The following is a 26893-nucleotide window of genomic DNA, read 5'->3' on the forward strand; positions in this document are numbered from 1 at the left end:
TCAAATAAACATTTGGTCTAATTACCATTTGTCTTATTATGCTATACCCATCCTGTCTAATGTTCATTTGGCCTTATACCACTTAGTCTACATGTATATGATTTGGATAAGTGTTTATGAACCAAATTTTTATTTGATTAAGTGCAGAATAAAATGTAGACAATGTTGGATTCCATAGAGTAAATTACAGTGGTAGTTGGACCAAGCAGATCAAAGATGACATTTGACGTTGGTTTTATAGCCAATGATGTTGTTTATAGATAATCTTAGAATTAGACCATCTGCTTATAGACAAGTGGCCTGGACCAGCAATTCGCATCGTCTTCCAAGATATTGCTTTCTAACACTATTGCCAACGTGATGTCAGTGGCATCACTGCCATGCTATACAAATAATGAGTGTTTATGAATGCAATGGTTAAAAATTGATTCTTTTTCATATGAAATTTATGAATTTTGATGCAAAATATGGTCGTGCAGTTTGAGATCGGTCTGCCGATTATCACATACATACAGCATGCAAGCTACAAACATGAGTGGTGTTGTGGTGTCTACTGACTTGGTGTGCACGTGCAATGGACAAAATCGTATGGATTCCGATTGCACGGTTGATATCATTCTAAAATGGACTGAATGATCGATATCAAACAACCAAAAACACCCGAGAGATATCTAGGTGTCATATAATTTTGAATAAGTCACCATTGATTTGTATGTCATTAATTGTGCAATAATTTTCAAAGCATTGTATCTTTTATTTGTGACAGTATATGGTAATAATCTTTGCATCAAATGATATTCTTTTGAATGCAAGATGATTTTTTTTACTGAAATGTGTAATGTAATTCCCCAACTATTAATTGATGACAATATGAGTTTAAAGATTCAAAACTGACTTGAGAGTTTGAAACAGGATTTGTACAAGATCGTAGTTATGATTAATTCATTTACATTAAGGTAACTTTAGGTTCTTTTTAAGCTTTGTTGCATGCAGAAGTCAACTCTCTCACAATAAGCTGGGTACAAACAAACAAAAACTTGCCTTTACATGAATATTATTTGAAATAATTATAAACTCTTTTATTACATAACATGGATATAAAAAATACATTTCCGATGATTCTGTTGTGTGTATGACACTTTCAATCAAGACATCAATAATCAATGTAGAATATAGGTCATGATTTAATTCACATTCACATTACATGCAAGATGCTTAGGATAAACAGAAATTAAATCTGGTTTTAAGAATGTAGTAACTCTTCATGTTATAAATGTGGAAAAGTATGGTTAAATATCATGCTATATAGTAGCAAGATGTCAAGGATATGCAATATCTATCGTAATAAATAATGAAAGGAAGAATATTGACGTTACTGCATGTACTATGTACCTAGGTGAGTGTCTCTTTTTTTTCTAAGATATCGAAAGAAAACCTTAGAGAACACCTAGTGGAGAGTTTCATTAAAACTGTTCATACAGTTACGAAGGATTGAAACTGGTACAAATATATTTTTTTTCTAAGATATCAAAAGTAGGCTTTGGGTTCTGGTCATTTATAACTTCAAGACTTCATCAAACCCATCCTGTTGATATCAGAACTGCATGTAATGGGTATGTTTTGCTAACTTTAAAAAGCAGAATAAATGAACATTGCATCAGGAATATAAAACATGAAATTGTAAAAAAAACGAAATTACCCCCCCCCCTGGATAGAATGTTGACCTTGTAAATATATACATTGTATATTTGTGACGGGTTTAATCTAGGACTAGAACATTGACAAGATTCAGTCAATACTGCTTGGACCATCTCGTAATAAGTGTGTCTCTTGAGTCAGTGACTGTGTATCTTGTCTCAGTCTCTTCCGATTCTGGTTATAAGAGTCTCTGATACACAGGTCATGTGTATGACAGCTGGCCACACAAAGAGGGGGGGGGGGGGCAAAGGAACCCTGGTGATTTGTCAAGTAGAACAAACAAAATACCAGAAGAAAACTATAAAGATAAGATGTGTTTATCATGTAACATTATATACCACATTATATATGTGGAGCGTTGTGGCCCAGTGGATTAGCCTCCGGACTTTGAAACAGGGGGTTGTGGGTTCGAATCCCAGCCATGGCGTAATTTCCTTCAGCAAGAAATTTATCCACATTGTGCTGCACTCAACCCAGGTGAGGTGAACGGGTACCTGGCAGGAATTTATTCCTTGAAATGCATGTGCGCTGTAATCATAGTAATTACGGCAGCCAAGCTACAGCTGGGGTAATAATATCCAAGTCCTTTGGAAGCGCATAGAGACATTATTCATAATTGTGATATGTGCTATACAAGAACTGTTTATTATTATTATTATTCCCCAGTTATTTGACTGATAGAAAATATGACTTCCCATTAATAGGTAGTCTTTTACCCTCTGCCCCCCCCAAAAAAAACCTGGTGCTGTCTGAGACTGCCACGAACTCCAACACAACTGTGATGTGATTCAAAGGAGAAAATATTCTCTAAGAATGAAAGATAGTTTACAAATTACCCGTCAACAAATTAATTTGATATTCCATTTTCTACCTCATTAAAATTATATTTAAAAGATGTTATTATTAATGTGTTAATGTTATGATGTAAATTTTATTACTTATATTTTAGAGATGTAAATAATTCACTATTTCAGGTATGTCTTGAATCTCATCTTGGCCCTGTATGCAATTAACTACATGTAACATTAAATCTGTGATTATACGAACTGCTCTAAGGAATTCTGAAAGGCATAATAAGGTATGAGCAAATATATGCGAAACTGAGTAATAAATTTGCTTGCAAATAAGCATGTATCCCAATAAATACATTCAGTAAGAAATGGAATGTTCTTTTTAACTTGTTCAGTTATTGTGCATACACATACATTTTTATTATCTTTACTTCTCTCCCTCTAACCAGGAAATTGTACAGGTACTCTACTTTTGGGTGGGTAACTATTCCTCTTCAATCCTCTGTATAGGGGAAGTTCATAAAACAACTTTATGTACAGCCAACCACTATATTTCTCCATTTTGCCTTCACTGAATCCTGAACTACTCAACGATGAAAATTTGAAAGCTTTTCAAAATTCATTTCAGGAAGATTCTGTATATACTAGGTAGGATGTTCATACTTAATTCGTTCAGAGGTATAACCCCCGTCACACATCCCAGTACAGGGTGGTGTTTCATAAAGCTGTTCGTATAGTTATGCACGACTTTACAAATGACTGGAACATGTTCCTATACATAAGTCAGCTACATAGGGATATATCATATAGCACAAGAAAGGATTACCAGTCGTGCGTAAAGACATTCTTATCTTACGAACAGCATTATGAAACGGGCCCCTGGTGTGATTCATGAAGAAAGAGTATGCACCTAAACATAGATACAGAGTCCTCGATGCTTTATACTGGTGAACAAGAACGCAGTAGGATCATCAATTCCTTTGATGCACTAGGTGGTGGAAATGGCACTTCTTACTACTAATATTCATAGTACACCTCTCTCTAGGTTTATATCTAGATACATGGCTCGATGCAGTTTATATCATTTTCAATATTTTCATGATCATTAATGACATTTGAGGTCAAGCCTTTCATGAGGAGTACTATTTTTGTCAATGAACATTCTTTCTGATGTTGATATTATTACCATCCTTTCAAATTCTATTTTGCTAATGTTTTCAATAAAAATGAAATGATCTCGAACAACTTGGACGTTTGTGCATTTTATCCATTCTTTTGGTCAATTTTTCACCATTAGTATGCTAAATATTAACATGTGTGTGTTTTGTTGAATAAGCAGGAAAAGTTTGTATGTTTGTGATGCATACAACTCTCAATTTATATTTACTATATAAAGAATATACAAACATTTCGGTCCAATTTCACAAAACTTATTATTATCAAATAAATACAATAGAAACCTTTGATGAATTTTCCCCTATCCTATCAAGTGACAGTAATTCAATTAGAAACAAAAGGAGCCTGAGAATGGGGTTTAAGTGGAAGTAAAAAAAATCTGAATTCAGATTGTATACCAATATGTTTACCAGTTGATGGCAGAAATGGGAGAAAAGCTTAAGTATTGATCACCAATTTATGCACTTCATAAAACATGCATTGCCAACATTCATTATCATGAAACCTACTCTTCCTTGTGAGTCAACCATTGCTACCTAGCATGCCCCACCAGAGAGAATTTAAAAATTAAAGAAATAAATAACTGAAAGATACATCCCTAATGCATGGAAGAATGAGGATTAATTAGGAGAACGATAAGTTAGATCCGAAGAAAACTGAAGCCTTTAAAATGGTTAAATATCACTCAGAGAGAAATATGTTGAGTATGCTGTTGTAGAACAAGTTTATAGGATTATCACAGACTTTCCTGTGGCCCATTTCATAGAGACATAATTGTAATTCGAATTGATTGTAAATTTGCCACTATTGCAATTACCATGGTAACCTTGATTATAATTGGCTGCTGAGGTCTGTTACCATGGTAGTTGCCATAATGGCAAAGTTACAATAGTTTTAACTAAGAAAAACAGGACCCTTATATACCATTTTGTTCCATTGAATTTTGCGACAGCAGAAACTGCCATCATAAATAATCTGCAATTTATGCCATACATGGAGATGAAACCTAATCCAATCCATACCCTTATTTCTACTGAACCAAAATAACTTTCAAACTGTTACCCAATAAACCCTTATGTTTAGCAAAATTCAGACAAGGACTTACAAGCTACATTTCACTCGTCTGAAAGAGGTGACATAGAGTATCCCTCATACTGTTTAGATGTTGAGTTGCATAGATCAACATTACTGGTTAAAAGCACATCTCGTTTTAATTAACATTCAAAGAGTGACTATTTGAATTTACTATGTAACCATCCTATGGTATTTCAAAGAGTAAATTGCTGATTGGTTTACATACACTTTGTCTACTTTTAGTCCCACATGGTCTCATCCTTGTTTGTCTACTAACCATTTGGCCTAATTTATCCCATTTACCATATTTTGCATAATTTGCATTAAGACTATACCCATTTTGTCTTATGTCCACATGGTCTAAAGCCACTCAGTCTACATGGCTAGATGAACAGTTCATCAACCAAATTTTCTTTTTACAAAATAAAGACGAGTAGATGATCTGGAATATTAGACCAACAGGGCATTAGACTAGATTAACGGGTACATAAACTTGCGTAGCCCATGTGGTAGTAGACTATCTGAGAAGAAGACCAACATTAGACCAGTGCCGGCTACTCAGAAACGTTGTTAGCCTAACAGAGCACTAATAGTAAGCCTAGTCACATCTTTTGGATTGTGAAGTCAAAACAATTATTTCAATGTGTAAGTAATGCATGGTTGAAACATTTGGCATCGCTGTCACCTTACCAATTGTACAGAGATGCCAAGTTCAAAGATCAGCTATGCGTGAGATTTTCTGTGAATCTGAGTGAGATCACAGACATTGTGTACAATATATATGGGGATAGGCTGTGATAGTTGCGTGAGACAGAGATTTGAGGGGATGAACAAGAGTCCAAAATACTTGAGTCTCACGCATAATGCGTGAGACTTGGTAGCTCTGATTGTAAAAGGGCCTCTCTTATTGCTAACAACGTTTCTGTGCGGGCAGTACAGATTGGTAGGCCAAATGGGTTTAGCCCATGTGATATTAGACAATCTAAGAAGTACACCAACTGCTTGTAGACCAAGTGAAACCTGGGTCCCGTAACACAAAACTTAGCAATGATCGTAGAACATTTTTCTATGTTTGATTCCATAGACTACAATGTACAACCGATCGTAAAAATCAAGCACACGATCAATCGCTAACCTTCGTGTTACGAAACCCTGGTCTCTGTAACACAAAGATTTGCGATGAATTGCAAATATGAAAGAACCAGACTGATTGGTCCTTGGTCAGTACTTTAAACCTGATGCGCGTGTAACATCGATATTGAATGGTCAGTTAAGCGATTGATCGCTGATATTTGTGTTACGGAGCCCTGATCTAAAATCTTTTGAAACATGTAGGGGAAGAGAGGGCATTTGCCAAACAAAGGTATTTCTGAATAGGATATTTCCTTGGATGTCTCTTGTCCATTGTACTGATAAGCTACAGAGACTTTGGCAATAACACTGCTGAGCTGGAAGTTGATGACGTCATTTTTCTCAGTTTGCCGCTTGAAGTTTGGACAGTAGGATTTCATTCTTTCGGCATTCCTGTTGGAACAATGAAGGAGAAAGAATAAAGTTAGAGGGTAAAAACGTCCCTCTAATAATGCTCAATGATCATTCCTGATTAAGATATAATACTTTCTCAAAACAATTAACCATTGAAAACATGTTTAATGTTAGGAGTCTCAAGGGACATGCTGTCTACGATTGTCCACTTCAATGACTGCGATATTGATCTTGTTTTAGAATTTTTTTTTATTCTTCTTACAAATCGTTTTTAAAGTCTGCATGGTATTTTCGTTCGTCCATGTTATTTAATTTTTTATTTTTTCTTCAGCTGCAGCTTCCCACAGTCGAATAGAGGAGTGGGGGGGAGGGTCGGATGGGGGACAGATGCTGTCCCCTATTCTGTTTTAGCCTTGTCTGAATAGTGTATTACATGTGGGGTAAAGGGATTGATAATTTGTTTTTGTATTTTTTTTATTTAATCAATCGCTTGTTATTATTGCTTGTATATATTTGTTTCTTTTTAATTGGATGAACGCACCATATTCTATGAGTGCCTCCTATCCAAAGGAGTATGTTCAAATGAATTACATAAATAAAATAAATATAATAACACTTAGTTTTTTTCAATCATTCATTGGGCCATGCTTAACTTAATAAACAACTTCCTGGTCAATGGAATTCAATAGCAAATAGGCTAGAGTACAAATGGTATGAAATCTTTAAGAAAAATGTAACTATGTCTTTTGGTTATTGCAAAATTTTGTACCAGAGAATGAATAGGACAATTCACTACTTGTGTCATAAAAATAATCACTACAAGCAAAAAAAGAAAAAGAAATTGCCCAGCTAGCGATGATTCATGAGCACATCTGTCGCAGCAGTGTACATTTAGTCTGTATGTGAATTGCACCTGCATGGCCGTGCGGTAGTATATTTTGGACCGTACATATGCGATGAAAAGAATATTGCACCTTCAGCCTCTCATCTGCTTGCATACAACAAGCTAACGAGGCATTGTACCATATATCTATGACATACCTCTTGAAATTCTTTGACTGTTTTAAAGTACAATCTCTGTTTTTCAACCAGATCTAGATAGGTATCATTGAGTTGATCTCTCTTCATCTTTTCTTCTTGTTTCTTCTTCTCAACCTATGTAGAAAGAAAACAAAAGATGAGCAATCATCTGGTTTCAGGAAATTGCATGACAATACCACAAGAGCAATGCAAAACCATAACAATTATTTTTAGATTCCATAAGCCTATTTCGTACCTTCCATAACTATTTTTTTTATGAAAGAAGACCTGCAACCACAAAATTTACACCTGCAATGCATAGATATAGGCGGTGGAAGGGGGGGGGGGGTCCTTTCCCCCCTAAAATTTTTGTTGATAAACTTTCGGTTTTTTTCGCTTGTCAAATTTTTTACCTGTCCATCCCAAAATTTCAGGTGGACCCCCCTAATTTTGTTGGCTTTCGCTGCCAATGTACATAGACAGATATCACTTTTTTTCTTTAAACTTAAAAGTTTAATAAAAAAAAGAGCAAACAGTAACAAAATTTGAAAAGTTTAGATTTCAGTATAACTAAGGATATGAAGCAAATTCCCGGAGAGCTCACCTTTGATGAGTTTTGCTTGACTCCATTGACGATTTGATCAAACTGTTTAAGAAACTGATCCTTTCCAGACGATGAAGACATTGCTCTAAAAATAGATGACAAAATTAAGGAGAATGTTTTAAATTAATATTCTAGAAGCTGGAGATTGGCCATCATTAAAGTCCTCACAAAATATGTATTTGTAAATATTTTTATTCAATCTTTGTCTCCCCCTCTGAATAGTTTCACAAACATGTAATTATACAAAGACTTTTGTAACATGCAGGAAATAGCATTTTAGTAAAAAAAATTTTTTCATTTATTCTAATTTTCACTCTGGTGATATGATTTAGATTGTAAGACGAGAGTCGTAACAAGTAGACCACAGCGCCCCCACATTGATATGACATGTGCCTGGTTTTGCTGAACACAGTTATAAACATTCTACCTTGAATGAATTGAATACTTACTGCTCAAAATTATCATAGATTGAGTTAAGTAATGAGACTTCTTTATCTAAGTATAGTTTGGTATCATCCAGTGTATTGTAAAGAGTGTAGAATTGCTTTGTCTCCCTATGGGTGCTGGCAACTGTTAAAGAGAAAAGAAAAAACACAATGCATGAGCAATAATTTTTTCGAGGTGTAAAAGAAAGAGAATTAGCTTAAAGCCCAGTTAAAGCTTTGGTAAATTGTAAATACGAGGCCGCCATCATTTTCAAGCTTAACCGCTCACGATGGTGGTCTCCTGCATTTGCTTTAACTCATTTTTTCTTCTAATTGAATATTTCTTCTTGTTGATATTCATCTTTCATTGCTTTATTATGACTATTGCTTTATTGTTTTGTAAAACTTAAAATGTATCACCTAGATGTTATGTTGCATATTTACCTTGAATGCAGAAATGAAATAAAATCAATCAATCAATCAAAATAATGTGAGTTATACTAGTCTGACTATTCTTTAACACTCCAATGTTATATAATAGTCAATAATATTCTTCATGTAGAAGAGAAAGGGCAGGAAGATTATTATTTTTTCTTAAAGGGGAAGAGGAAGACAGAAAGGTACCAGATAAGAGGTCATGTGCTTGTAAATCTACCTTTTATTACCAATACACCCCTTATTCAATTGAAAAAAAATCAAGTCATTTTGCCCCCTATCCCCCTACTTATCACAATGCTCGATGATATAAAGCATGATTGATCCTACCTTGGTTGTAAAGTTCAACAAATCTCTTCTGATACTGAGTTAGCTCTGCTCTCGTAGGCACTTCATCTATCTTCCTCTGGAGTTGAGAAATCTCACGGTTCTTACGAGCCTGAGGATAGGATCGTCAGATAAAAAAAAAAACAAATGAGTTCACTGAGAGAATAAGTCAGAAGGAAAGTGTAATAAAAACAGTTAAAAGAGAGCAGAAAGTTTATTTCTAATTGGTCTAATGCCAATTCGTCCAATGACCAACTCGTCTAAAATCATTTGGTCTACCATCAGTTCGTCCACTATCCACATGGTCTAATTGCCATTTCGTCCAATAACCAGTTGGTCCAATAGCCATTTAGTCCACATACCACTTGGTCTAATTGGACTAAGTGTTAACTGGGCGACATGATTGAAAAGAAAATGGGTATGAGACGGAATGGTCATAGACAAACTGGTGATTAGACAAAGTGATGATTGGACCAAATGGTTGTTAGACGAAATGCTGATGGACGGAATGGCATTAGACTAAATGAAGGTAGACAATGTGGTGAGTGGACGAGTTGGCAGTAGACGAATCAAGAATTTACCAAGAGAACGTAGATGAAGAAGCAGACAGGGAAGGTTTTTGTTGAATGAAATAAAATGATGAAAGTTATAAATACAATGATAAATTTGATGATGGTCATGATGATATACAATGGTGAGTTGATGAATATGATCGTCATCAGGGGATGAAATAATTTTTTAGGGGCTATTTTTTGCGACAATTGGGGCCATTGCTAAATTTTTGGGGCTATTTATTTCACTTCAAAGGTTCGTTTTTGCTAAATGAGCAATAATGCTGCTAAAACATTTCCCATTATTCTGATGTATGTATAAAATAGATTTTCTGAATATTCTTGTTTGTAGCATATCTCTGGGCATCTCTAAAAAAGGTGGGTCCCCAAGCATTCCAGTCTGCAAATTTTAGGAGCGATTTTAGCTATCGTGAGAGCAAAATCGCTGTATTTCTTGTGCTAATAGAGATGTTGATGGTGATGATAACAAATGAGGAGAAGATAACATAATCATTAGACTTAGCAAGGATTGCTCACGATCTTGAGACAATCACAAATTTCCATCTCTTTAGTATTGCCTCATCTCGTCACACAGTATCAGAAAGCTAATCAATTAAAATGCAGCTGATCAAAAAATAAAATTGGTCAAATTTGTGAAACAACAATGAAAAATACTGAAAACATGAATTTAATTATACTTGCCTATATAGCACTTAATACTTACTTTGTCAGAAGTCTCTAAGCGCTCTACAGTATATGCAGCATAATTACCCTGGCTTTAGCAGTGCAGATGTTGCACTGTTACGCGCGCTGCGTTTCAAGGAATAAATTCCTGCCAGGTACCCATTTACCTCACCTGGCTTGAGTGCAGCACATTGTGGATTAATTTCTTGCTGAAGGAAATTACGCCATGGTTGGGATTCAAACCCACGACCCTCTGTTTCAGAGTCCGGAGACTAATCCACTGGGCCACAACGCTCCACACTGAATACATTACTAAATACGAGAATATTGATATCTTACCAGGAGTAGTCTGATCTTCTGAAGTTTTTCTTTATCTGCTTCATATTGTCTAGCGATAAGTTGATCTCTCTCAGACATTTGTACCTCACCGCTCCCATCCTGACCTCGGAGGTCAGCTATACTCTGCTTCAATCTCTGCATCTCTTCCTATCAAATACACAAGATAATATTTCATTTGGTAGTTACGTGGCAGATTCAGTATGGATAATCCTCATGATTGAATAATGTAATGTATATACATGTACATGTATTGTTATCTTATTTCATTAGAAGCCTTCTACGTGTAGTGGACTAAACATATGACAACAATGATAATGGTATTTTGTTTCAAGGTTGCCTCAATGTTTTGGAACATTTGCTCAATTGTACAAATCTTTTACAAGTAAACTTGAAACATAGCAACACTGAAATTGCCTGCTTCTTGTAAGGATGAATCTTATGTTTGTTCCAAATGGAATTGGGACAGAAAGCCACAGGGTAGAAATGATCAAGTCAACAATTTCTCTTCCTGGCATTCTGGTAGTTGTATTATCTATACCCTCAGGTACAGTGAGTAATTCTCTGGTATTGTATCACAATTTCTTCACCAATATTTGCTCCTCAAAATTTATTTTGTGTAGAATTTTTCTTTCTTTTTTTTACAGAGGACTGTACAAAACTTAATAAAAGCTTTTCTCATACAATCAGAAATGCTAATAAAATTTTAGAAGTAAAATTATTCCCTGATCTAAATCTAAAGGCCACCGCACACCTTACGACCCGACCGGTCGCCGACTGGCTTGCGACTGGGTGAGGGGAGATGAATCGCAAGGCAGTCATAAGCCTCGACACTGCACACCTTGCGATCCGATCTGCGACTCACGCATGCGCTTTTTGCTTTTTGGCATAGCATCTGAGAAATTGCGCTTACTACTGCGTATGCGCGTTGTTTATCATAATATGCAACTCTGCTGTCTGATTGGCTGGAGGTTGGATTGAGCTTGCGATCCAGTCATAAGGATTCGACATGTCAAATCCTTCCGATTTTCCTTGCAACTTGTCTCAGACCGGTCTGCGACTCTGAAGCTGACAAGCGCTGTGACGTCACATCTCCCCTCACCCAGTCGGTGACCGGTCGGGTCGTAAGGTGTGCGGTGGCCTTTCGTGATCCAAATTGATAGTTTTGATCATCTTACCTTACAATGTGCCCTAAATTCTTGTTCTTGTTTCTTCAGGCTTTCATTCATTGCTACCAGACCTCTCAGCTCCTGAAGGACTCTGATGAAGAAGAGAAACCAAAAATACGCAATCAGATAAATAAATAATATGGTATTCAAAATTTATGCACATGGAAATTGCAATGTAGACTTTTCTAATACGCATTAAAAGAGGTGTATCCCCAGTCATCAACTGGACAACCAACCTCTAAGCTTCATGTTAAAGGGAAAGTTCACCCTGAAGAAAACTTTGTTGTAAAATTAGCAGAAAAAATAATAAAAAATATTGGTGAAGGTTTGAGGAAAATCTGTTAAAGAGTAAGAAAGTTATTAGAGTTCAAAATTTTGGATTTGTGATGTAATAAACGAGCAGCTGCCCCATGTGTTATGTAATATAAAATGTATGAATTTCAAATTTTGTATGGTTCCTGATGACTTAAGTTTGTTTTCTTTTCATGATTTGGTGTGAAATGATTTGTCTACTGATATACAAAAGTTACAGTGAAAACCATTTTCAATTTTCTGAGAAAATGACATTTCATTGATTTTCTACCATTCGCTATGTAGGAATGCTGCTCGCATATGACGTCACAAATCAAATAATTGAAATTCTAATAACTTTTTAATTATTTGATGAATTTTTCTGAAACCTTCGGCAATATTTTTTATTATTTTTCTGCTATTTTTACAATAAACTTTTTGTCAGGGTGAACTTCCCCTTTAAGGGTGCCATGGCCCTGTCTTACAAAGAGTTGCGATTGATCTGATCAACCACAACTATGGAAAGCCAGCAATGTCAACATCTAAAATGCATGTTTCTTCAAAATATTCTATAGGTATGATGTATATTCATACATGTGCATGTGCATTCACTGTTTTCTTGACAATTGGTGTGCTTTTTTTTGTTTTCAAAGGACATTGTGCCAAGTTCTTGTAGAAAAAAATTATGACACTGACGGACTTCCATAGTTGCAATTGATCAGATCAATCGCAACTCTTTGTAAGACGGTGCCCTGATCTACAATATAATATTACATCGATTTATGCATTCTGATATAATCACTTACGCTTTGTTCTCTCCTCCGACTTCATCAAGTTTAGCCATCTCATCGTCAATCCTTGATGAGTATGATTCGACTTCCTGCAGCCTCTGTTGGGCTTCGCTATATGCTTGCTGCTGACTCTCTGCAGACACCTTCGACTGAAGATGAAAAACAGAATATAGTTCAAAATTAGTATACTTAACTAGTTTGTACAATGACCAATGACAATTACTATTCTTGATAAGAATGATTCAACATCCTGGAGGCTCTGTTGGGTTTTACTGTATGCTTGCTGCTGACTATCTGCAGACACCTTCCGACTGAAGAGAAAAACCAGAATATAGTTCAAAATAAGTAAACTTAACTCGTCTGTACAATGACCAGTACTATTATCGATAAGAACGATTCAACATCCAGGAGCCCGTAACACAAAGGCTGGTAATTAATCGCTAAATGAAATGGCCTATCAAGATCATCGTTGCATACGAATTTTGTTCATAGACTGACTGGGAACCAATCAGAATCGTTCTTTCAAATTAGCGATTAATCGCTCATCTTCATGTTACTGGGCCCTGGAGGCTCTGTTGGGTTTTACTGTATGCTTGCAGCTGGCTCTCTGCAGATACACTGTTTGAAGTCCTGGTTAATGATTGATAGCCAATTTCAGCAATACAGGTTCAATCTATTAGCTCATTTTTCACTCCAATAATCCATAATTGTCTTAGAATAATTACTAATCTAATTTTATTAATCATCAAAGATCACAGTAAACGTAAGAATTAAACAATGTTAAAACAATTTGGACATTTCCCACTTCCCATGTTAGCAAAGAGTAAGACCATGACTATTTAAACTGGACATACCGGCCTAAGTGTTTCACTGTTGTGGGAAATTATTTGTCATCATCAACTCAAACTCTCATAAATCAACTAATTTGTTTAGTCTACCTTTTCTAGTTCTACTTTCTTTAATAGCAGTAATCTGTATGTTTAGCGTACCTCTTCTACTCTCTTATTAACAGCAGTAATCTGTTTCTGTAATGATGCTACAATCCTCTGATGTTGCTGGGCTCCACTCATTCTCTCTGGTTTATCTTCCATCTGTTGTAACTCAGATTTCTGTACAAAAGAAATTAACATGAGGTCAAAGGTAATATGCATATGTAAAAGCATATGTGGGACAGTGTATTAATATTGCTTCAAAAAAATGCATGACATTTGATGAAATTCTGTGCTTCTTGTGCTTGTTTTTGCTAATTTCTCAGCAATTACGCATTTTCTTCCAGAGCTATTTGGCACATGTTTCACTGAATTCTGTTTGAACACATTTTGACATCGTTGCTGCAAGTCGTATTTATATTTCAAGCAAGGTTTTACATTAAATTTTATCAACATATACATACCCTTTCTGCATATTCCTCAGCTAGTTGGCCGATGACATCTGACTGTAATCCAACAATGCTACCCACCATACTAGCTGTAACTTTACCCTAAAAATCATGAAATAAAAAAAATTCATAAACTCTAATTCATCTTTATTATAGCAATCTGTTCAAAAGACTTTTCAATCAAATGGACAACCATCCTGAACTGCCTTTTAAGCCACTCAGTCACCAATAAAAAATATTTTACATGAAAGCATTCACCAGATTCCTAAACAATTGTTCTAGATGCAATTATTTTCTTATCACACATCGCTACCGGTATCTCTCCCCCAGAACTCTGGGGTGAATGGTGGCCATGTTTCGATCTTCTGCTTACTTTCCCGCTGGAACTATTTTATACGGTAAGGTTTGATGTATTTCAGTGACATTTCATAATGGTATTGCTAACTTGATATTGCTCAATTTCGCACCCCATCCACAAATTACGTAAGCGAATCGAGAATGTATTAGCATAGGCCTAAAAGCCCTAATATAAATACTAGTTTAGGGCTATCTCTAGCCTTTATCTTCCCCCAGGACTCTGGGCATGAATGCAGCCTATGTAGGCACACTGCTTATTTTTCTGACTGAACTTATTCTAAGAAAATTAAATTAAGTAAAATTTCACATTGGTATTGCTGCCTTGATTTCACTAATTTTGACACGTCAGCCACGAATCACGTTGGCGAATTTCTCATATATGAGAGCAAGTGGACCGAAATTTAAAGTTCATGAGACCACTCGCCTCATTTTTCTTGAGTTACATCTGATTTTTTTTCTCTGAGAAATTAATGTACCTTTCATACATTTCCTTGAATATTTAATCAAGCGTTCATGCATTGACGATGCTCATTTTGGCACGCAATACATGCAATGCGGAATCATGTCGTAATTCTTGTGTTAGACCCATGACTGGATATAAATATTCATGTCCTTCAGCACAGGACAGGCCAGGAAATAATTATTGTACATGTTGATATGGCATATTTATTCTTTTTATTCTCGGCTTGCTTCATGTAAACCCTACACTGTAAAAAGTGAGACAGTGCTAACTTGGCACTTGTGGTGCTTGTATAGTGGCTGCGCTATGAGATGCCCCTGCGACGCAAACGGACGTGTCCGTTCGAATTCTGCCAGATACAGACTAAGCAACTAACGCGTCATCTCCGAAATTGTCATGACATGAAAAGGGAAAAGGCTATCAAGGCCTCCCAAAATGAAGGGCAGGGTAGGAGAGGAACCGTAGGCCCCGATCGGCTTTCTTGTCCCTTCCCAAACTGCAATTCCTCAACAGTAAAAACAAAGCTCCATAGACACTTGGTAAAGGTTCACAGGCTAGCTAAGAAAGATAAGTTTCTTGACTGTACTGGCTTTCCATGTTAACTTGTTAACAAACAGTAAACACAATTATAACCAAAATGTATAATCTATGATAATGGATAAAAGTGTGTCGTGGTTGAATTGCCATTATAAATCATATTTAGTATAACTAACCATACAAAGAGAAATAAATATAAAACTTATAATAAATTTTAATGTCTCATTTGTTTTTTAATATTTATAAAGGTAAATTTGTAATTAATTTATTTTCAAGTATTACAAATATAACAATGATCTGAAATAATATATTTTTATGCCTCCGCCCACCGAATGTGGATGCCAGAGGCATTTTGTTTTCCGGTCGTCCGTCCGTCCCACTTTCATTATCGTGATAAAAAAACCAGTCAACCAATCAGCTTCAAACTTGGCTCGAGGATACATATCTAGGTGACGATGAGCTGATTAGTTTTTGAATTTGATATAAAGGTGTATCATGGTAAGAGGAAGAACCATTGTTGTTTCTTGTGGGGTGGTGGTGGTCATCGATATCTTGTAAAGAAATAGTTTTCCAAAAAAAAAGATAAATTGTTCTCATTTCTTTGCATTAATTGTGTCCATACAAGGCATCACTGCAGGTTTGAATAGAACAATCAGACATGCCCCTATCCAAGTGCTCTATTTTTTTTTCATTGTTTTGTCTCTCATTTATCAGAAGCTTCCCACTGCCTGAAATGTCTGAAATATCGAAACCCCATTCCAGTGGAGTATTTCGAGATCTGAAGTGCGGAGGAAGAGCACAAGACAGAAGATGATGTGTCTGCTGAAGAACAAGAGATGCAGAGAGAAGATGATGCGACTGCTGACGAGCAAGAGGTCCAGAGTGCAGATGGTGAATCTACTGAGGAACAAGAGACGCAGAGGGAAGATGATGAATCTACTGAGGAACAAGAGACGCAGAGGGAAGATGATGAATCTACTGAGGAACAAGAGATGCAGAGAAAAGATGATGAGACTACTGACGAGCAAGAGGTCCAGAGGGCAGATGATGAATCAGAGGAACAAGAGATGCAGAGGGCAGATGATGAATCTACTGAGGAACAAGAGACGCAGAGGGAAGATGATGAATCTACTGAGGAACAAGAGATGCAGAGAGAAGATGATGCGACTGCTGACGAGCAAGAGGTCCAGAGTGCAGATGATGAATCTACTGAGGAACAAGAGATGCAGAGGGCAGATGATGAATCTACTGAGGAACAAGAGACGCAGAGGGAAGATGATGAATCTACTGAGGAACAAGAGATGCAGAGAAAAGATGATGAGACTACTGACGAGCAAGAGGTCCAGAGGGCAGATGATGAATCAGAGGAACAAGAAGAGGAATCAGCAGAGGATAAAACCAAAGAACAGGATACTGACTACACACCAACATGTATAAGTCCAAAGAGTGGTAAGTACTGTTCCTCATATACATAAATGATATTACAAATTCTTCAAAATTATTCCATTATTCATTATTTGCTGATGAAACTTGTATTATAAATCCTCACAAGAATATTTATGATTTGATATCTATTACTAATAAAGAAGTTAACAAATTGTATGACTGGTTCTGTTGTAATAAACTTTCTTTGAATTTTGATAAAACTAAATTTATTATTTTCAGAACAAGGAACAGGAGGGTTTCAAGTGACCTCTCAAATCTTACTATTGGTGGTCATGATATATCACGTGTTGAAAATATTCAATTTTTAGGTATTACAGTAAATGAATACCTCTCTTGGAAACCACATATTAATAATGTGTGTAATAAAGTTTTGAGGTCTATAGGAATCGTTTCAAAACTAAAATTCATATTGCCTAAAAATATACTTATTACTTTGTATTATAGCCTAATCTTGCCTCACTTAACATATTGCAACTCAGTTTGGGGTCATACTTTCAAAAGTCATCTATCTAAATTATCAATACTCCATAAACAATCAACAAGACTTATTTCATCATCTCCATATAACTGTCCAAGTATGCCATTGTTCATCAAAATGAATATTTTACCTTTATCTGATCTCATTTCTATGGATTCCCTTATTTTCATGTATAAATACAAATCTGGAATTTTGCCAAAGATATTTGATATGTTTACTCTTAACTCAACAGTATAAGATTATAACACTCGCCAATGTAAATTATTTTATCAACCCAAGGTCTCCTCTTCCATGGTCTTAAATTCATTCCGTGTGCAATATATCAAATTGTGGAATAGCCTTGACCACACTACTCAAAGGAGTTCAACACTTTCCAAATTCAAACTCTCTTTAAAACGACTGTACTTTACTAAAATGAATTCATGCTGAGTTACAACGTATACGATGTTAAATTCTCATTCTCTTTTCTTTAATTGTGAATGGTATTTATCATGACTCTTTCCTTTCTACCTTCCATCTTCACTGTCCCCCCTTTCTTTCTTTCTGTTTCTCTCTCTCCAATTTATGTGTATGCATATGTGTGTGTGTTTTATCAATACATATGTATTTTTAATGTATAATTTGCATTATGTTATGATGTATAATCTGTATTATGTTAACCTCAAATGTATATTGTATGTTGGGACCCTGCTTACAAGCACGGTGCTTAGTAAGGTATCCCTCCATTTTTAAACAATATGTATCTGTATTTTATGTCATATTTTTATGTACACTTATTTTTAAAGATGGTAAATATATTGAAATTGATTTGAATTGACTGTTAAAAGTTGATTTTCTTTTATTTTACTACAGGTAGAGTTGGAGATGTCTTATTCACTTACTCAGATCTATCATGGACAAATCCCTAAAATGAAATGTAATTGTACCAAAAATTTCATGAAGTTAAGTCTATTCTATACGGGACCTTTTCAAAGTTTAGCCGTACAATATATCTGATACTAAAATGTCTAATCTTAGACATACAAGCAGATTGTAGATAAGCAAATCTACACTTTTAGAAATTCATACTCATATTCATCCATCCCTTCATCTATCTTCCCATCCGTCTACCCATCCATCCACCCACCCATCCATCCATCCACCCATCCATCCATCCATTTGTCCTCCATCCATCCATCACTTTGACTCACCTCTTCTACTTCCATAGCAGCCATGCCTTTCATCAAAGCCTGAATCCTTTTCTCTTCCTTTATTCTCTCCTCCTCCGCATCCTCTCCTCCTCCTGCTCCTCCCTTGGTGACCGGTGATAGACCAGCAGCTACTGCTTTCTTCTTAGGGTCCTTCTCAGATTCCTTCTCATTCTGACTGCTTCCTCCAACACCATATCTCCTAAACAGACACAAAGAGGGTTAGATGTTTATCAAAGTCTAATTTTCCAACACAATTAGGGTATATAATGCGAAAATTACTACTAGTCGATCAAGAGTGTATTAGAAAATTAGTCAACTCACTGTACCATCACTAATAATCTGAATCTATTTTGTTCTGCAATTCTACTCCCCTGATTTAGTTCAATGACGACCTGTTAATTCTTGGAAACAGACAAATATGTATAAGATTTAAATGATTCTGCTTAAACTAATGTACATTTATGACTTCAAATCTGTGTCCAACAAGAATAATGATAAGCAAGGCATAACATTCAACTGTTAGGGGCTGAATTTACAATTTTGTCTGTAAATTGGATATGTAAATCCTTTAAAATTGATTTGATAATGTATGTTTGAGTTCCATTATTTACCTTCCGTACTCAAGTAAAGTTGATTGAACTCTGAGCTCTTCATCCCTCAGCTTGTGAGCATCAGATCGGCGGTATTTCCTCTGAGCTTTGTAGGAATCCTTGATCTCCCCTACGGTTGAAATGGAAGTGTCCTTCCTGTTATCAAAATCAACATCCTGCGGGACAAACCATTAATAATCCAGGTATTATGGTTATTTCATACAATACATAGGTAATCTATCTTATCCTATCCTAAAAATCTTAAATGGTATTACTGATCATTTGTAATGATAATAATAATAATAATAATAGCTGGATTTATTTAGCGCTTTTTGCCTGAGGATACAAAGCGCTTGCTATTATTACCCTGGCTTTATCTCAAGCTACCATCACCAGCGCTCAGTGCATGCAAGAAATTAATCCTTCCGGGTACCCATTCACCTCACCTCACATCTTCTCTTGGAATTCACCAACAAATGTGATACCAACTAGAGAAATCCCATCAGAATGGAAGACCCAGTTTCTAATATGTATCACCATCCTTTTGATTTCTACTGTGTGGTTTGGGCCTTCATGTCGTTAGATTATGGAATACGTGTGAAAAGAGTTGCCAGAGATGTGCCAGCCGCAGATCATCAATGCATTTAAGGTCTATCTTTAGGCCCCCATTTTACACAGGGGAGACCTCTGAAAGACCAAAAATTTGCAAGGTCTTACAGCAGTCTCCAAGATAACTGAAATTTGTAATCTCTGTGGAATGGCTCAGAAAGACCCCTCAATGAACTTTGAAAGACTGATGGATATTTCTTGTCTTTACTGGTCTTAGACTAGTCCTATAGAGATGTTTCAGAGATCTTTTATGCAACAAGTGATCTTTCAGAATTCTTTCCATGGACTTTGCCTGGTCTTTCACTGACCTTTCAATGGTCTCTCATTTGTCTTACAGTGATCTCCCAAAAATCTTGAGACTGTCGAAAGATCATGCAAAGACTAGTTAGAACCTTGAAATTTTACTGAAAGACCACAGAAAGACTCCTGAAAGGCCATCAAACGATAATTTTCCTGTAAGCCCACTGAAAGACTGTTTTGAACTGTTTCAAAAAGTTTTGGAGATTATGGAATCTACGAAGACCACTGAAAGATCCATCAAGAATTGTGTAAGACCTCGGATATCTTGGAAAAGTTCGTTGAAAAACCCTTGAAATATAAAGCAAGATCCATGAAAGATCCATGGTCTTACAGCAGTCTTTCAGAGGTTTTGCTTCCTGTGGAATGGGGGTTTATCACAACCTCTTGTCAGAAGGAATCACAAAGGATATTCATAGAATGAAGCATTAAGACCTACCTCTGGTGTTTTGTGATGTTTGCTGAACTGTGAGATTGAAAATGCTCTGATCTGATCACCCATCTCTTCCCTTGTCTCTATTGCTCTCTTCACCAACCACTGTAAGAAAATAACAAATCATTTTATAGGGTGCATGTCGCTTAAATATTCACAAGGTGTAATAAAATAACAAATCAATCATTTTCAAAGTGTATTTTATCTTCAAAATTTACAAGGTACGGGAGGGTACAAGATGGTAACGAATAAAATCAATTATACTGAATCTTCAAAACCTTAAGGTGTAAGAAAAGGAGCGAATAAATCATTTCATAGTGTACATGAATCTGAAAAATTCACTAAAGAGAATATTAGAGAACTCAATAATCTAATGCCTGAGCTACAGCTGAGGTAAAATGGGATACGGTAATTTGGTACATTACGGTACTCTACAAGTATATAATATTAGCTATCAAAGTGGACTTATTATTAGAGCAACAAAGAATAAAAAACTACAATCACTAGAAATAACACTAAAGGTGATTATTACCCCCTCCCAGAGAATTTACTTTAATTTATTCCCTAACATGCCATTACCACTTCAGCTGTTAGAAAACGTTCTCCCAATGAGCTATGCATATCATTTCATTATTACCCTTCTACATTCTAAAAATGCTGACAGAAAGAAGCAAGCCACCATTAGAAATGGTAGAAGACAGTATTATAAAATTATATGACACCTAGATAGATCCTTGTCATTTGATTGGTCGTTTGATATCAATCATTTGGCCCATTTTACAATGACGTCATCAACCGTGCAAGTTTGGATCCATTCATTGTGCAATATTGGATCCATGCGATTTTGTCCATTGCATACGTGCACCAAGACCACAGCCACCGTAAGTAAAACCACACTTGTGTTAGTATGCAGCGCATATGTTGTATGTACGGGACAATAAATAGACCGAGCGCGCACTGCGTGATCATATTTTGTATGAAAAAGAATCTATTTTAGGTGTCATATAATAATAATAAATTGGTACTTATATAGCGCATAATCAATTAAAATTGCTCTATGCACTTTGTACAAATTAACCTTTGACCGTGGTCATGTGACATAAACTCACGCAGGATGTTCAGTGATAAATGATTAACCTTATGTCCAAGTTTCATGAGCTAGGTCCATATATTTTCTAAGTTATGATGACATTTCAAAAACTTAACCTCAGGTTAAGATTTCGATGATGATTCCTCCAACATGGTCTAAGTTCATTGACCCTAAATGACCTTTGACCTTGGTCATGTGACATGAAACTCTAAAAGGATGTTCAGTAATACTTGATTAACCTTATGGCCAAGTTTCATGAACTAGGTCCATATACTTTCTAAGTTATGATGTCATTTCAAAAACTTAACCTCAGGTTAAGATTTGATGTTGACGCCGCCGCTGCCGTCGGAAAAGCGGCGCCTATAGTCTCACTCTGCTATGCAGGTGAGACAAAAATCAAATATTAACCAAATAATGAATTTTTTTCATTTGTGCAGTGGACAGAATACTTAATTCGATGAAATGAATGATCCGTTCAGCTCGGCTTCATCTTTCACCCCATGAGGTATTCTGCCCATTGCATTCATGAAATTCATTATTTGTATAATGTTTTAGGGTTCATACCTGAACAACGGGATAGATGTGAATGAAATCCAGACCCTGGATCTGATGAGGCTCAATCCGATGAGGACATTTCATCCTTGGTAGGACAGCTACAATCTTTTCAGTAAGAGCACTACAGAAATTCAATATTATAAGTAATACACATTCATTGGGTTCATGGCAAATTTGTTTTCTGTAAAGTCAAGTGCAATTTCGGCAAGTTAATTCGTACTTTCTGTTACAGACAAGGGAGGTGTTTCACAATGAATTAATTCCGAAAAGTCCTTAAATTCCTAAAATGTACATGATATTCCACAAGCTCACTGATCAACACACGGTAGGCCGCATCAAATGTGCAATTAGTAGAGTGATGCATTTTAATACATAATGCACACACAATTTTTCTCTACATACACTTCAGTTTTAAAATAGTAGGCCTATGTCAACTATTCTTTAATTCATGTAGTTTGTAAATGAAGTAGTTTTTTTAGTATCGTGAAAAAGATTTCTTACATTTTCTGGCCAATAGTGGAGTTTTCTTGGAAGAGTAGATCAACATCAATATCAAAATTGCAGGTCGTAATACACCAAGTCATACCGCCGACAACCTTGGAGTAAGAAAAATAAAAGTTTACAGAAAAAAAGTGAAAAATTACAAAATGTTAAAAAACAGTTACTTACTTTTGCATTAACAGCCTTTTGATACTATATTGATTCTTAACAGTGCTTTAAGAACTTAGAACCACAAAAAATGATATATACATTGTAGAAATTAAAAATGGGAAATTATGAAAAGGTGTGCATCAAAGTATGACAAATTTTTAAATGACAAATTCTCCATTCCCTAGCAAGTAATTCAGCCAGGCACAAAAAATATATAAAAATTGTTTAGCTACTCTTTTTCCTATTTCTAATAATCCAAAACTTTTCATTCTTTGCAGAATTTCAGAATTTTATAAAATCCAATAAAGTAATCTGTGGAATTTCAGGTTCATTTTGGGCATGGGGGAGGGGGGAGGAAGGGAAATATTTCAGTTTGCCTTTTATTTTCTTGATCTGTTCCTAACAATGCTGAGCAAGTAACACTAATTTCAATTTCATTTTCTTTAATTTAATTTTCATTGATGATTAGAAGGCAGTGATTGACAAAGAGTAACATTTTGACAGACATCAGTGACTTGGGTGGGATTTGAACTTTGAGGTTCACAGTCTGAAGACCTAACCACTGGACCTCTACAACTACTAACCTTATCAAAGGGAGAAAGACCCTTGATCCTGGCCCTGAAATAACCAGCAGCAACAAGCAGCTCAATCGTTTCTCCCAGCTTGATATTCTGTTCCTCATCTTCTCTAGTTTCAACCTGCAAAAAGTTGGGGAAAAATAAGCCCCTCTTTGATATAATAGTTTTCCATATTTTAATTCAACATACAGGTAATAATCTTCCTGGATTAATATTGCAATACAAAATTATAATGATGTCGATGATGATGACAATAACAATGATGATGATAATAGTAATAGTAATGAAAATAATAATAACAGAGTAATTAAGAGGAATACACAAATTGCAGTAGTAATTGAAAATGCATAAATCTATCCTGATTTTTTCGTTAAATTATTAAACAAGGTGGTTTACGAACGAATCTTGCCTGATACTGCCAAAGATAAAATATGCAATATGATATTTTGACCTTATCATCCTCATGGACACACGTGTGGTATCGCCCAATGGTTATTTGTAACAAATATAAACATAATTGATGCAAAAATAAAGAAATGAGAGCACTTTGAACAAAAACTTAACCTTTTGACCCTTAGATGACCTTTGAACCCATCACATTCATGGACACACATGTGGTATTACCCAAGGATCATATTAAGCAAGTGTCAACATAATTGATGCAGAAATAAAGAAATGTGAGCAAGTTGAACAAAAAGTTTAACGTTTTCATTTTGGAACAGACTAATTGGACTAACTACAGACTAACATACCAACAGGAAAAGTGATTGCCAGGTCTCTACCAAACTTTGTTCAGGAGAGACAAAAATTTCAATAAAAACAAATCAGTAACATTCATAATCTAAATAATATAATTATATAAAACTGAAATATAAATCAAATAATAAAAAAATCAAATAACAAAAATTATGAAAACATATTTTTTTCAAAAAATAGACCAAGTAAATGAATAAGAATACATGAATGGCTGAAGAAAATGAGCCAATAAAATATGAATACGAAAGCCCTGCTCCCGGAAGTGAGCCAGCCATCTTGAGGAGGAAAAACCTAGAACTGTATACAGAGGAATAACATGCCTACATTCAGAAACTTCCCGAGGTAATACTTCGTAGTCTAGATCTAGTAATAAAGAGATGAATTAACATAACAAATTAATGAATGAATTAACAAACTTATCATTCAACAATAGCACTAGATCTACTTTTAACACATCCAGCAAGTATAGCGCTAGCACGATCAGGATCATCAGCAGGCAAATTAAATTGCGCCATCCGATGATCCATTTCTGACATGCAACAATCGAATTCGCACCTGACCTAGGCACATGCCTGGAGCCATTAGCATTCGCCGTGCTACCGTGCTACCTCAGGTTGTGCTACCTGAAACATTTTCCAAAAAAAAATCAAAATCAAATGGCTCCGACAAAAGGCTACATTTCAAGCCCAAGAATGTAATTCAGAAACACACCAAAAAAAAAAATTGTGTGACCTTCACTGGAAAAGCCAAAATCGATTTTCATTTCATAAATCAGGCAAAATCAATTCCAAAATTAGCAATGAATTATTTGTCCAAGTTACAAGATTTTTGTGAGAAAATCACTGCTTGCTGTACACAAAGCCTTACTTGATGATGTTCAGGACTGAGTTTGGCCGTCTTTTTATTTCTTTTGACTTTTTTGTTCCGATTGGAAAATCATTGACATTACCCGTCACCAATACAGACGTGTGGGACTGTGTCAGCAGTTCCCGCAACAATAATTCGGTTATAATACAGCTTTTTTATTGAAATAGAAAGAGTTTCTTATCGAAAACACAACTGCTATGATTACCTCAACTTCGTTGCCATCAGCATCATATAAAACACTCTTTTTTGAGCTACTTCGAGGCCTGGAAGGTCTTCGGAATACACTGGACGTCGCCATTTTCACCTTTTTTTCGGCTTAACTTAAGCCAAGGAACTGCCCACTTCCGGAGCGCGGTGATCGATGATATGATCGCAATTCAGTCCTTCTTTGTAAAATGTTGACAGCGGGACCCCTTCATCTTTCCTTTTCACTGGCCCTCTTACCTCCTTTATCCGAAATATTCAAGTTTTCTCTTGGTTATTCTCTTTCTATTTTTTCTTTCATTTTTTTTTTCATTCATTCATTCCTTAGTTTTCCGTTGTCTAGAAAATGAAAGAAAATTATTCTTTCTTTTCATTTTTTAAATCTGCGTTCTAATTGCTCCCCGTCTCTCTCCCTGTATTATTTCTTTCTATTCAAAATGCACCTTTTTTTTTTGGGGGGGGGGGCAGGATATTAAGCCTACACTGATATGTACATTAAAACACCAAATTTGGCAAGCAATAGTCCGTTTCAAGTACCTCTCTCACTCAATCCCACACGGCAGCATGCATCATCAACATCATCATCATGTCATCAACATCACCATCATCATATCATCATCATCACCACCATCATCGTATCATCACCATCATCGTATCATCACCATCACAATCATCATCATCATCCTCATTATCCTCATCATCATATCATCATCACCATCATAGTATCATCACCATCATCATCGTCATCATCACCACCATCACCATCATCGTATCATCACCATCACCATCACCACCATCATCGTATCATCATCACCACCATCACCATCATCATCATCATGGTCATCATCATCATCACCATCCTCATCATCATCATCTTTGTCACCATCATCACCACCTTCATCCTAATCATCATCATTATCATCATCATCATCACCACCACCACCACATACCACAATCCACCGACACCACCACCACCATCATTAATCAATATCATAATCATCCTCATAATGTGGGGGTAAAAGTTTGCATTCACAAACACAAACATAAAAAAGGAAATAATTAAAAAGAATAAAATAAATGCTGATATTACTTTTTTTATAGACATAAATAAATAATCAATTTATTACTTAATCTTCAAAAGTATTTACAATTAGCAAGTATATCTCTTAAATCGGAACTTCATATGGCACATACAAAATGACCTCCCAAGTTTCTTTGCACCAATAAAGTATTTGGTCATTTCACATATATTTCAAAGGAAATTGTTGACAGACTTGACATAGGGTCAACTTAATCTCCAGTTTAGAATTGTGGAAGCTTAAAGATAAATTCCAGTTCTGGTAACGATCTCAAAATGACTTTTTACAGAATCTTATATAATGATCACCCAAGTGTCTGTTTGTATGAATAAAAAATATGTGCCAAAGGATTCTGCAAGAAATTGTGTAATTGCTGAGAAATAAGCAAAATAAGCGCGGATTAGGTCACTTCCGTCGGGTCTTTATTCCAGCAACAATAATACACTGTCCCACGTGAAGCTATCTGTGTTGGTGATCTTCA

At 35.7% G+C, this 26893-nt stretch overlaps 1 protein-coding gene across 1 annotated transcript; it reads right to left on the reverse strand.

The window, feature by feature from the left end:
* Positions 1-5552: 5552 nt before the first annotated feature.
* Positions 5553-25471, reverse strand: LOC121426486 (coiled-coil domain-containing protein 93-like). Its single transcript, XM_041622814.1, has 17 exons — positions 25335-25471; positions 23513-23626; positions 22779-22873; positions 22287-22398; positions 20639-20737; positions 19315-19469; positions 18704-18902; positions 14251-14337; positions 13847-13966; positions 12873-13006; positions 11785-11866; positions 10610-10756; positions 9039-9147; positions 8298-8418; positions 7849-7933; positions 7266-7379; positions 5553-6263 (listed from the first exon to the last, which is right to left on the reverse strand). The coding sequence occupies exons 1-17, from the start codon at positions 25425-25427 to the stop codon at positions 6213-6215; spliced, it is 1917 nt and encodes a 638-aa protein (XP_041478748.1). The 5' UTR covers positions 25428-25471; the 3' UTR covers positions 5553-6212.
* Positions 25472-26893: the final 1422 nt, after the last annotated feature.

This window comes from Lytechinus variegatus, chromosome 13 (genome assembly GCF_018143015.1).
Source record: "Lytechinus variegatus isolate NC3 chromosome 13, Lvar_3.0, whole genome shotgun sequence".
Lineage (NCBI taxonomy): Eukaryota > Metazoa > Echinodermata > Echinoidea > Temnopleuroida > Toxopneustidae > Lytechinus > Lytechinus variegatus.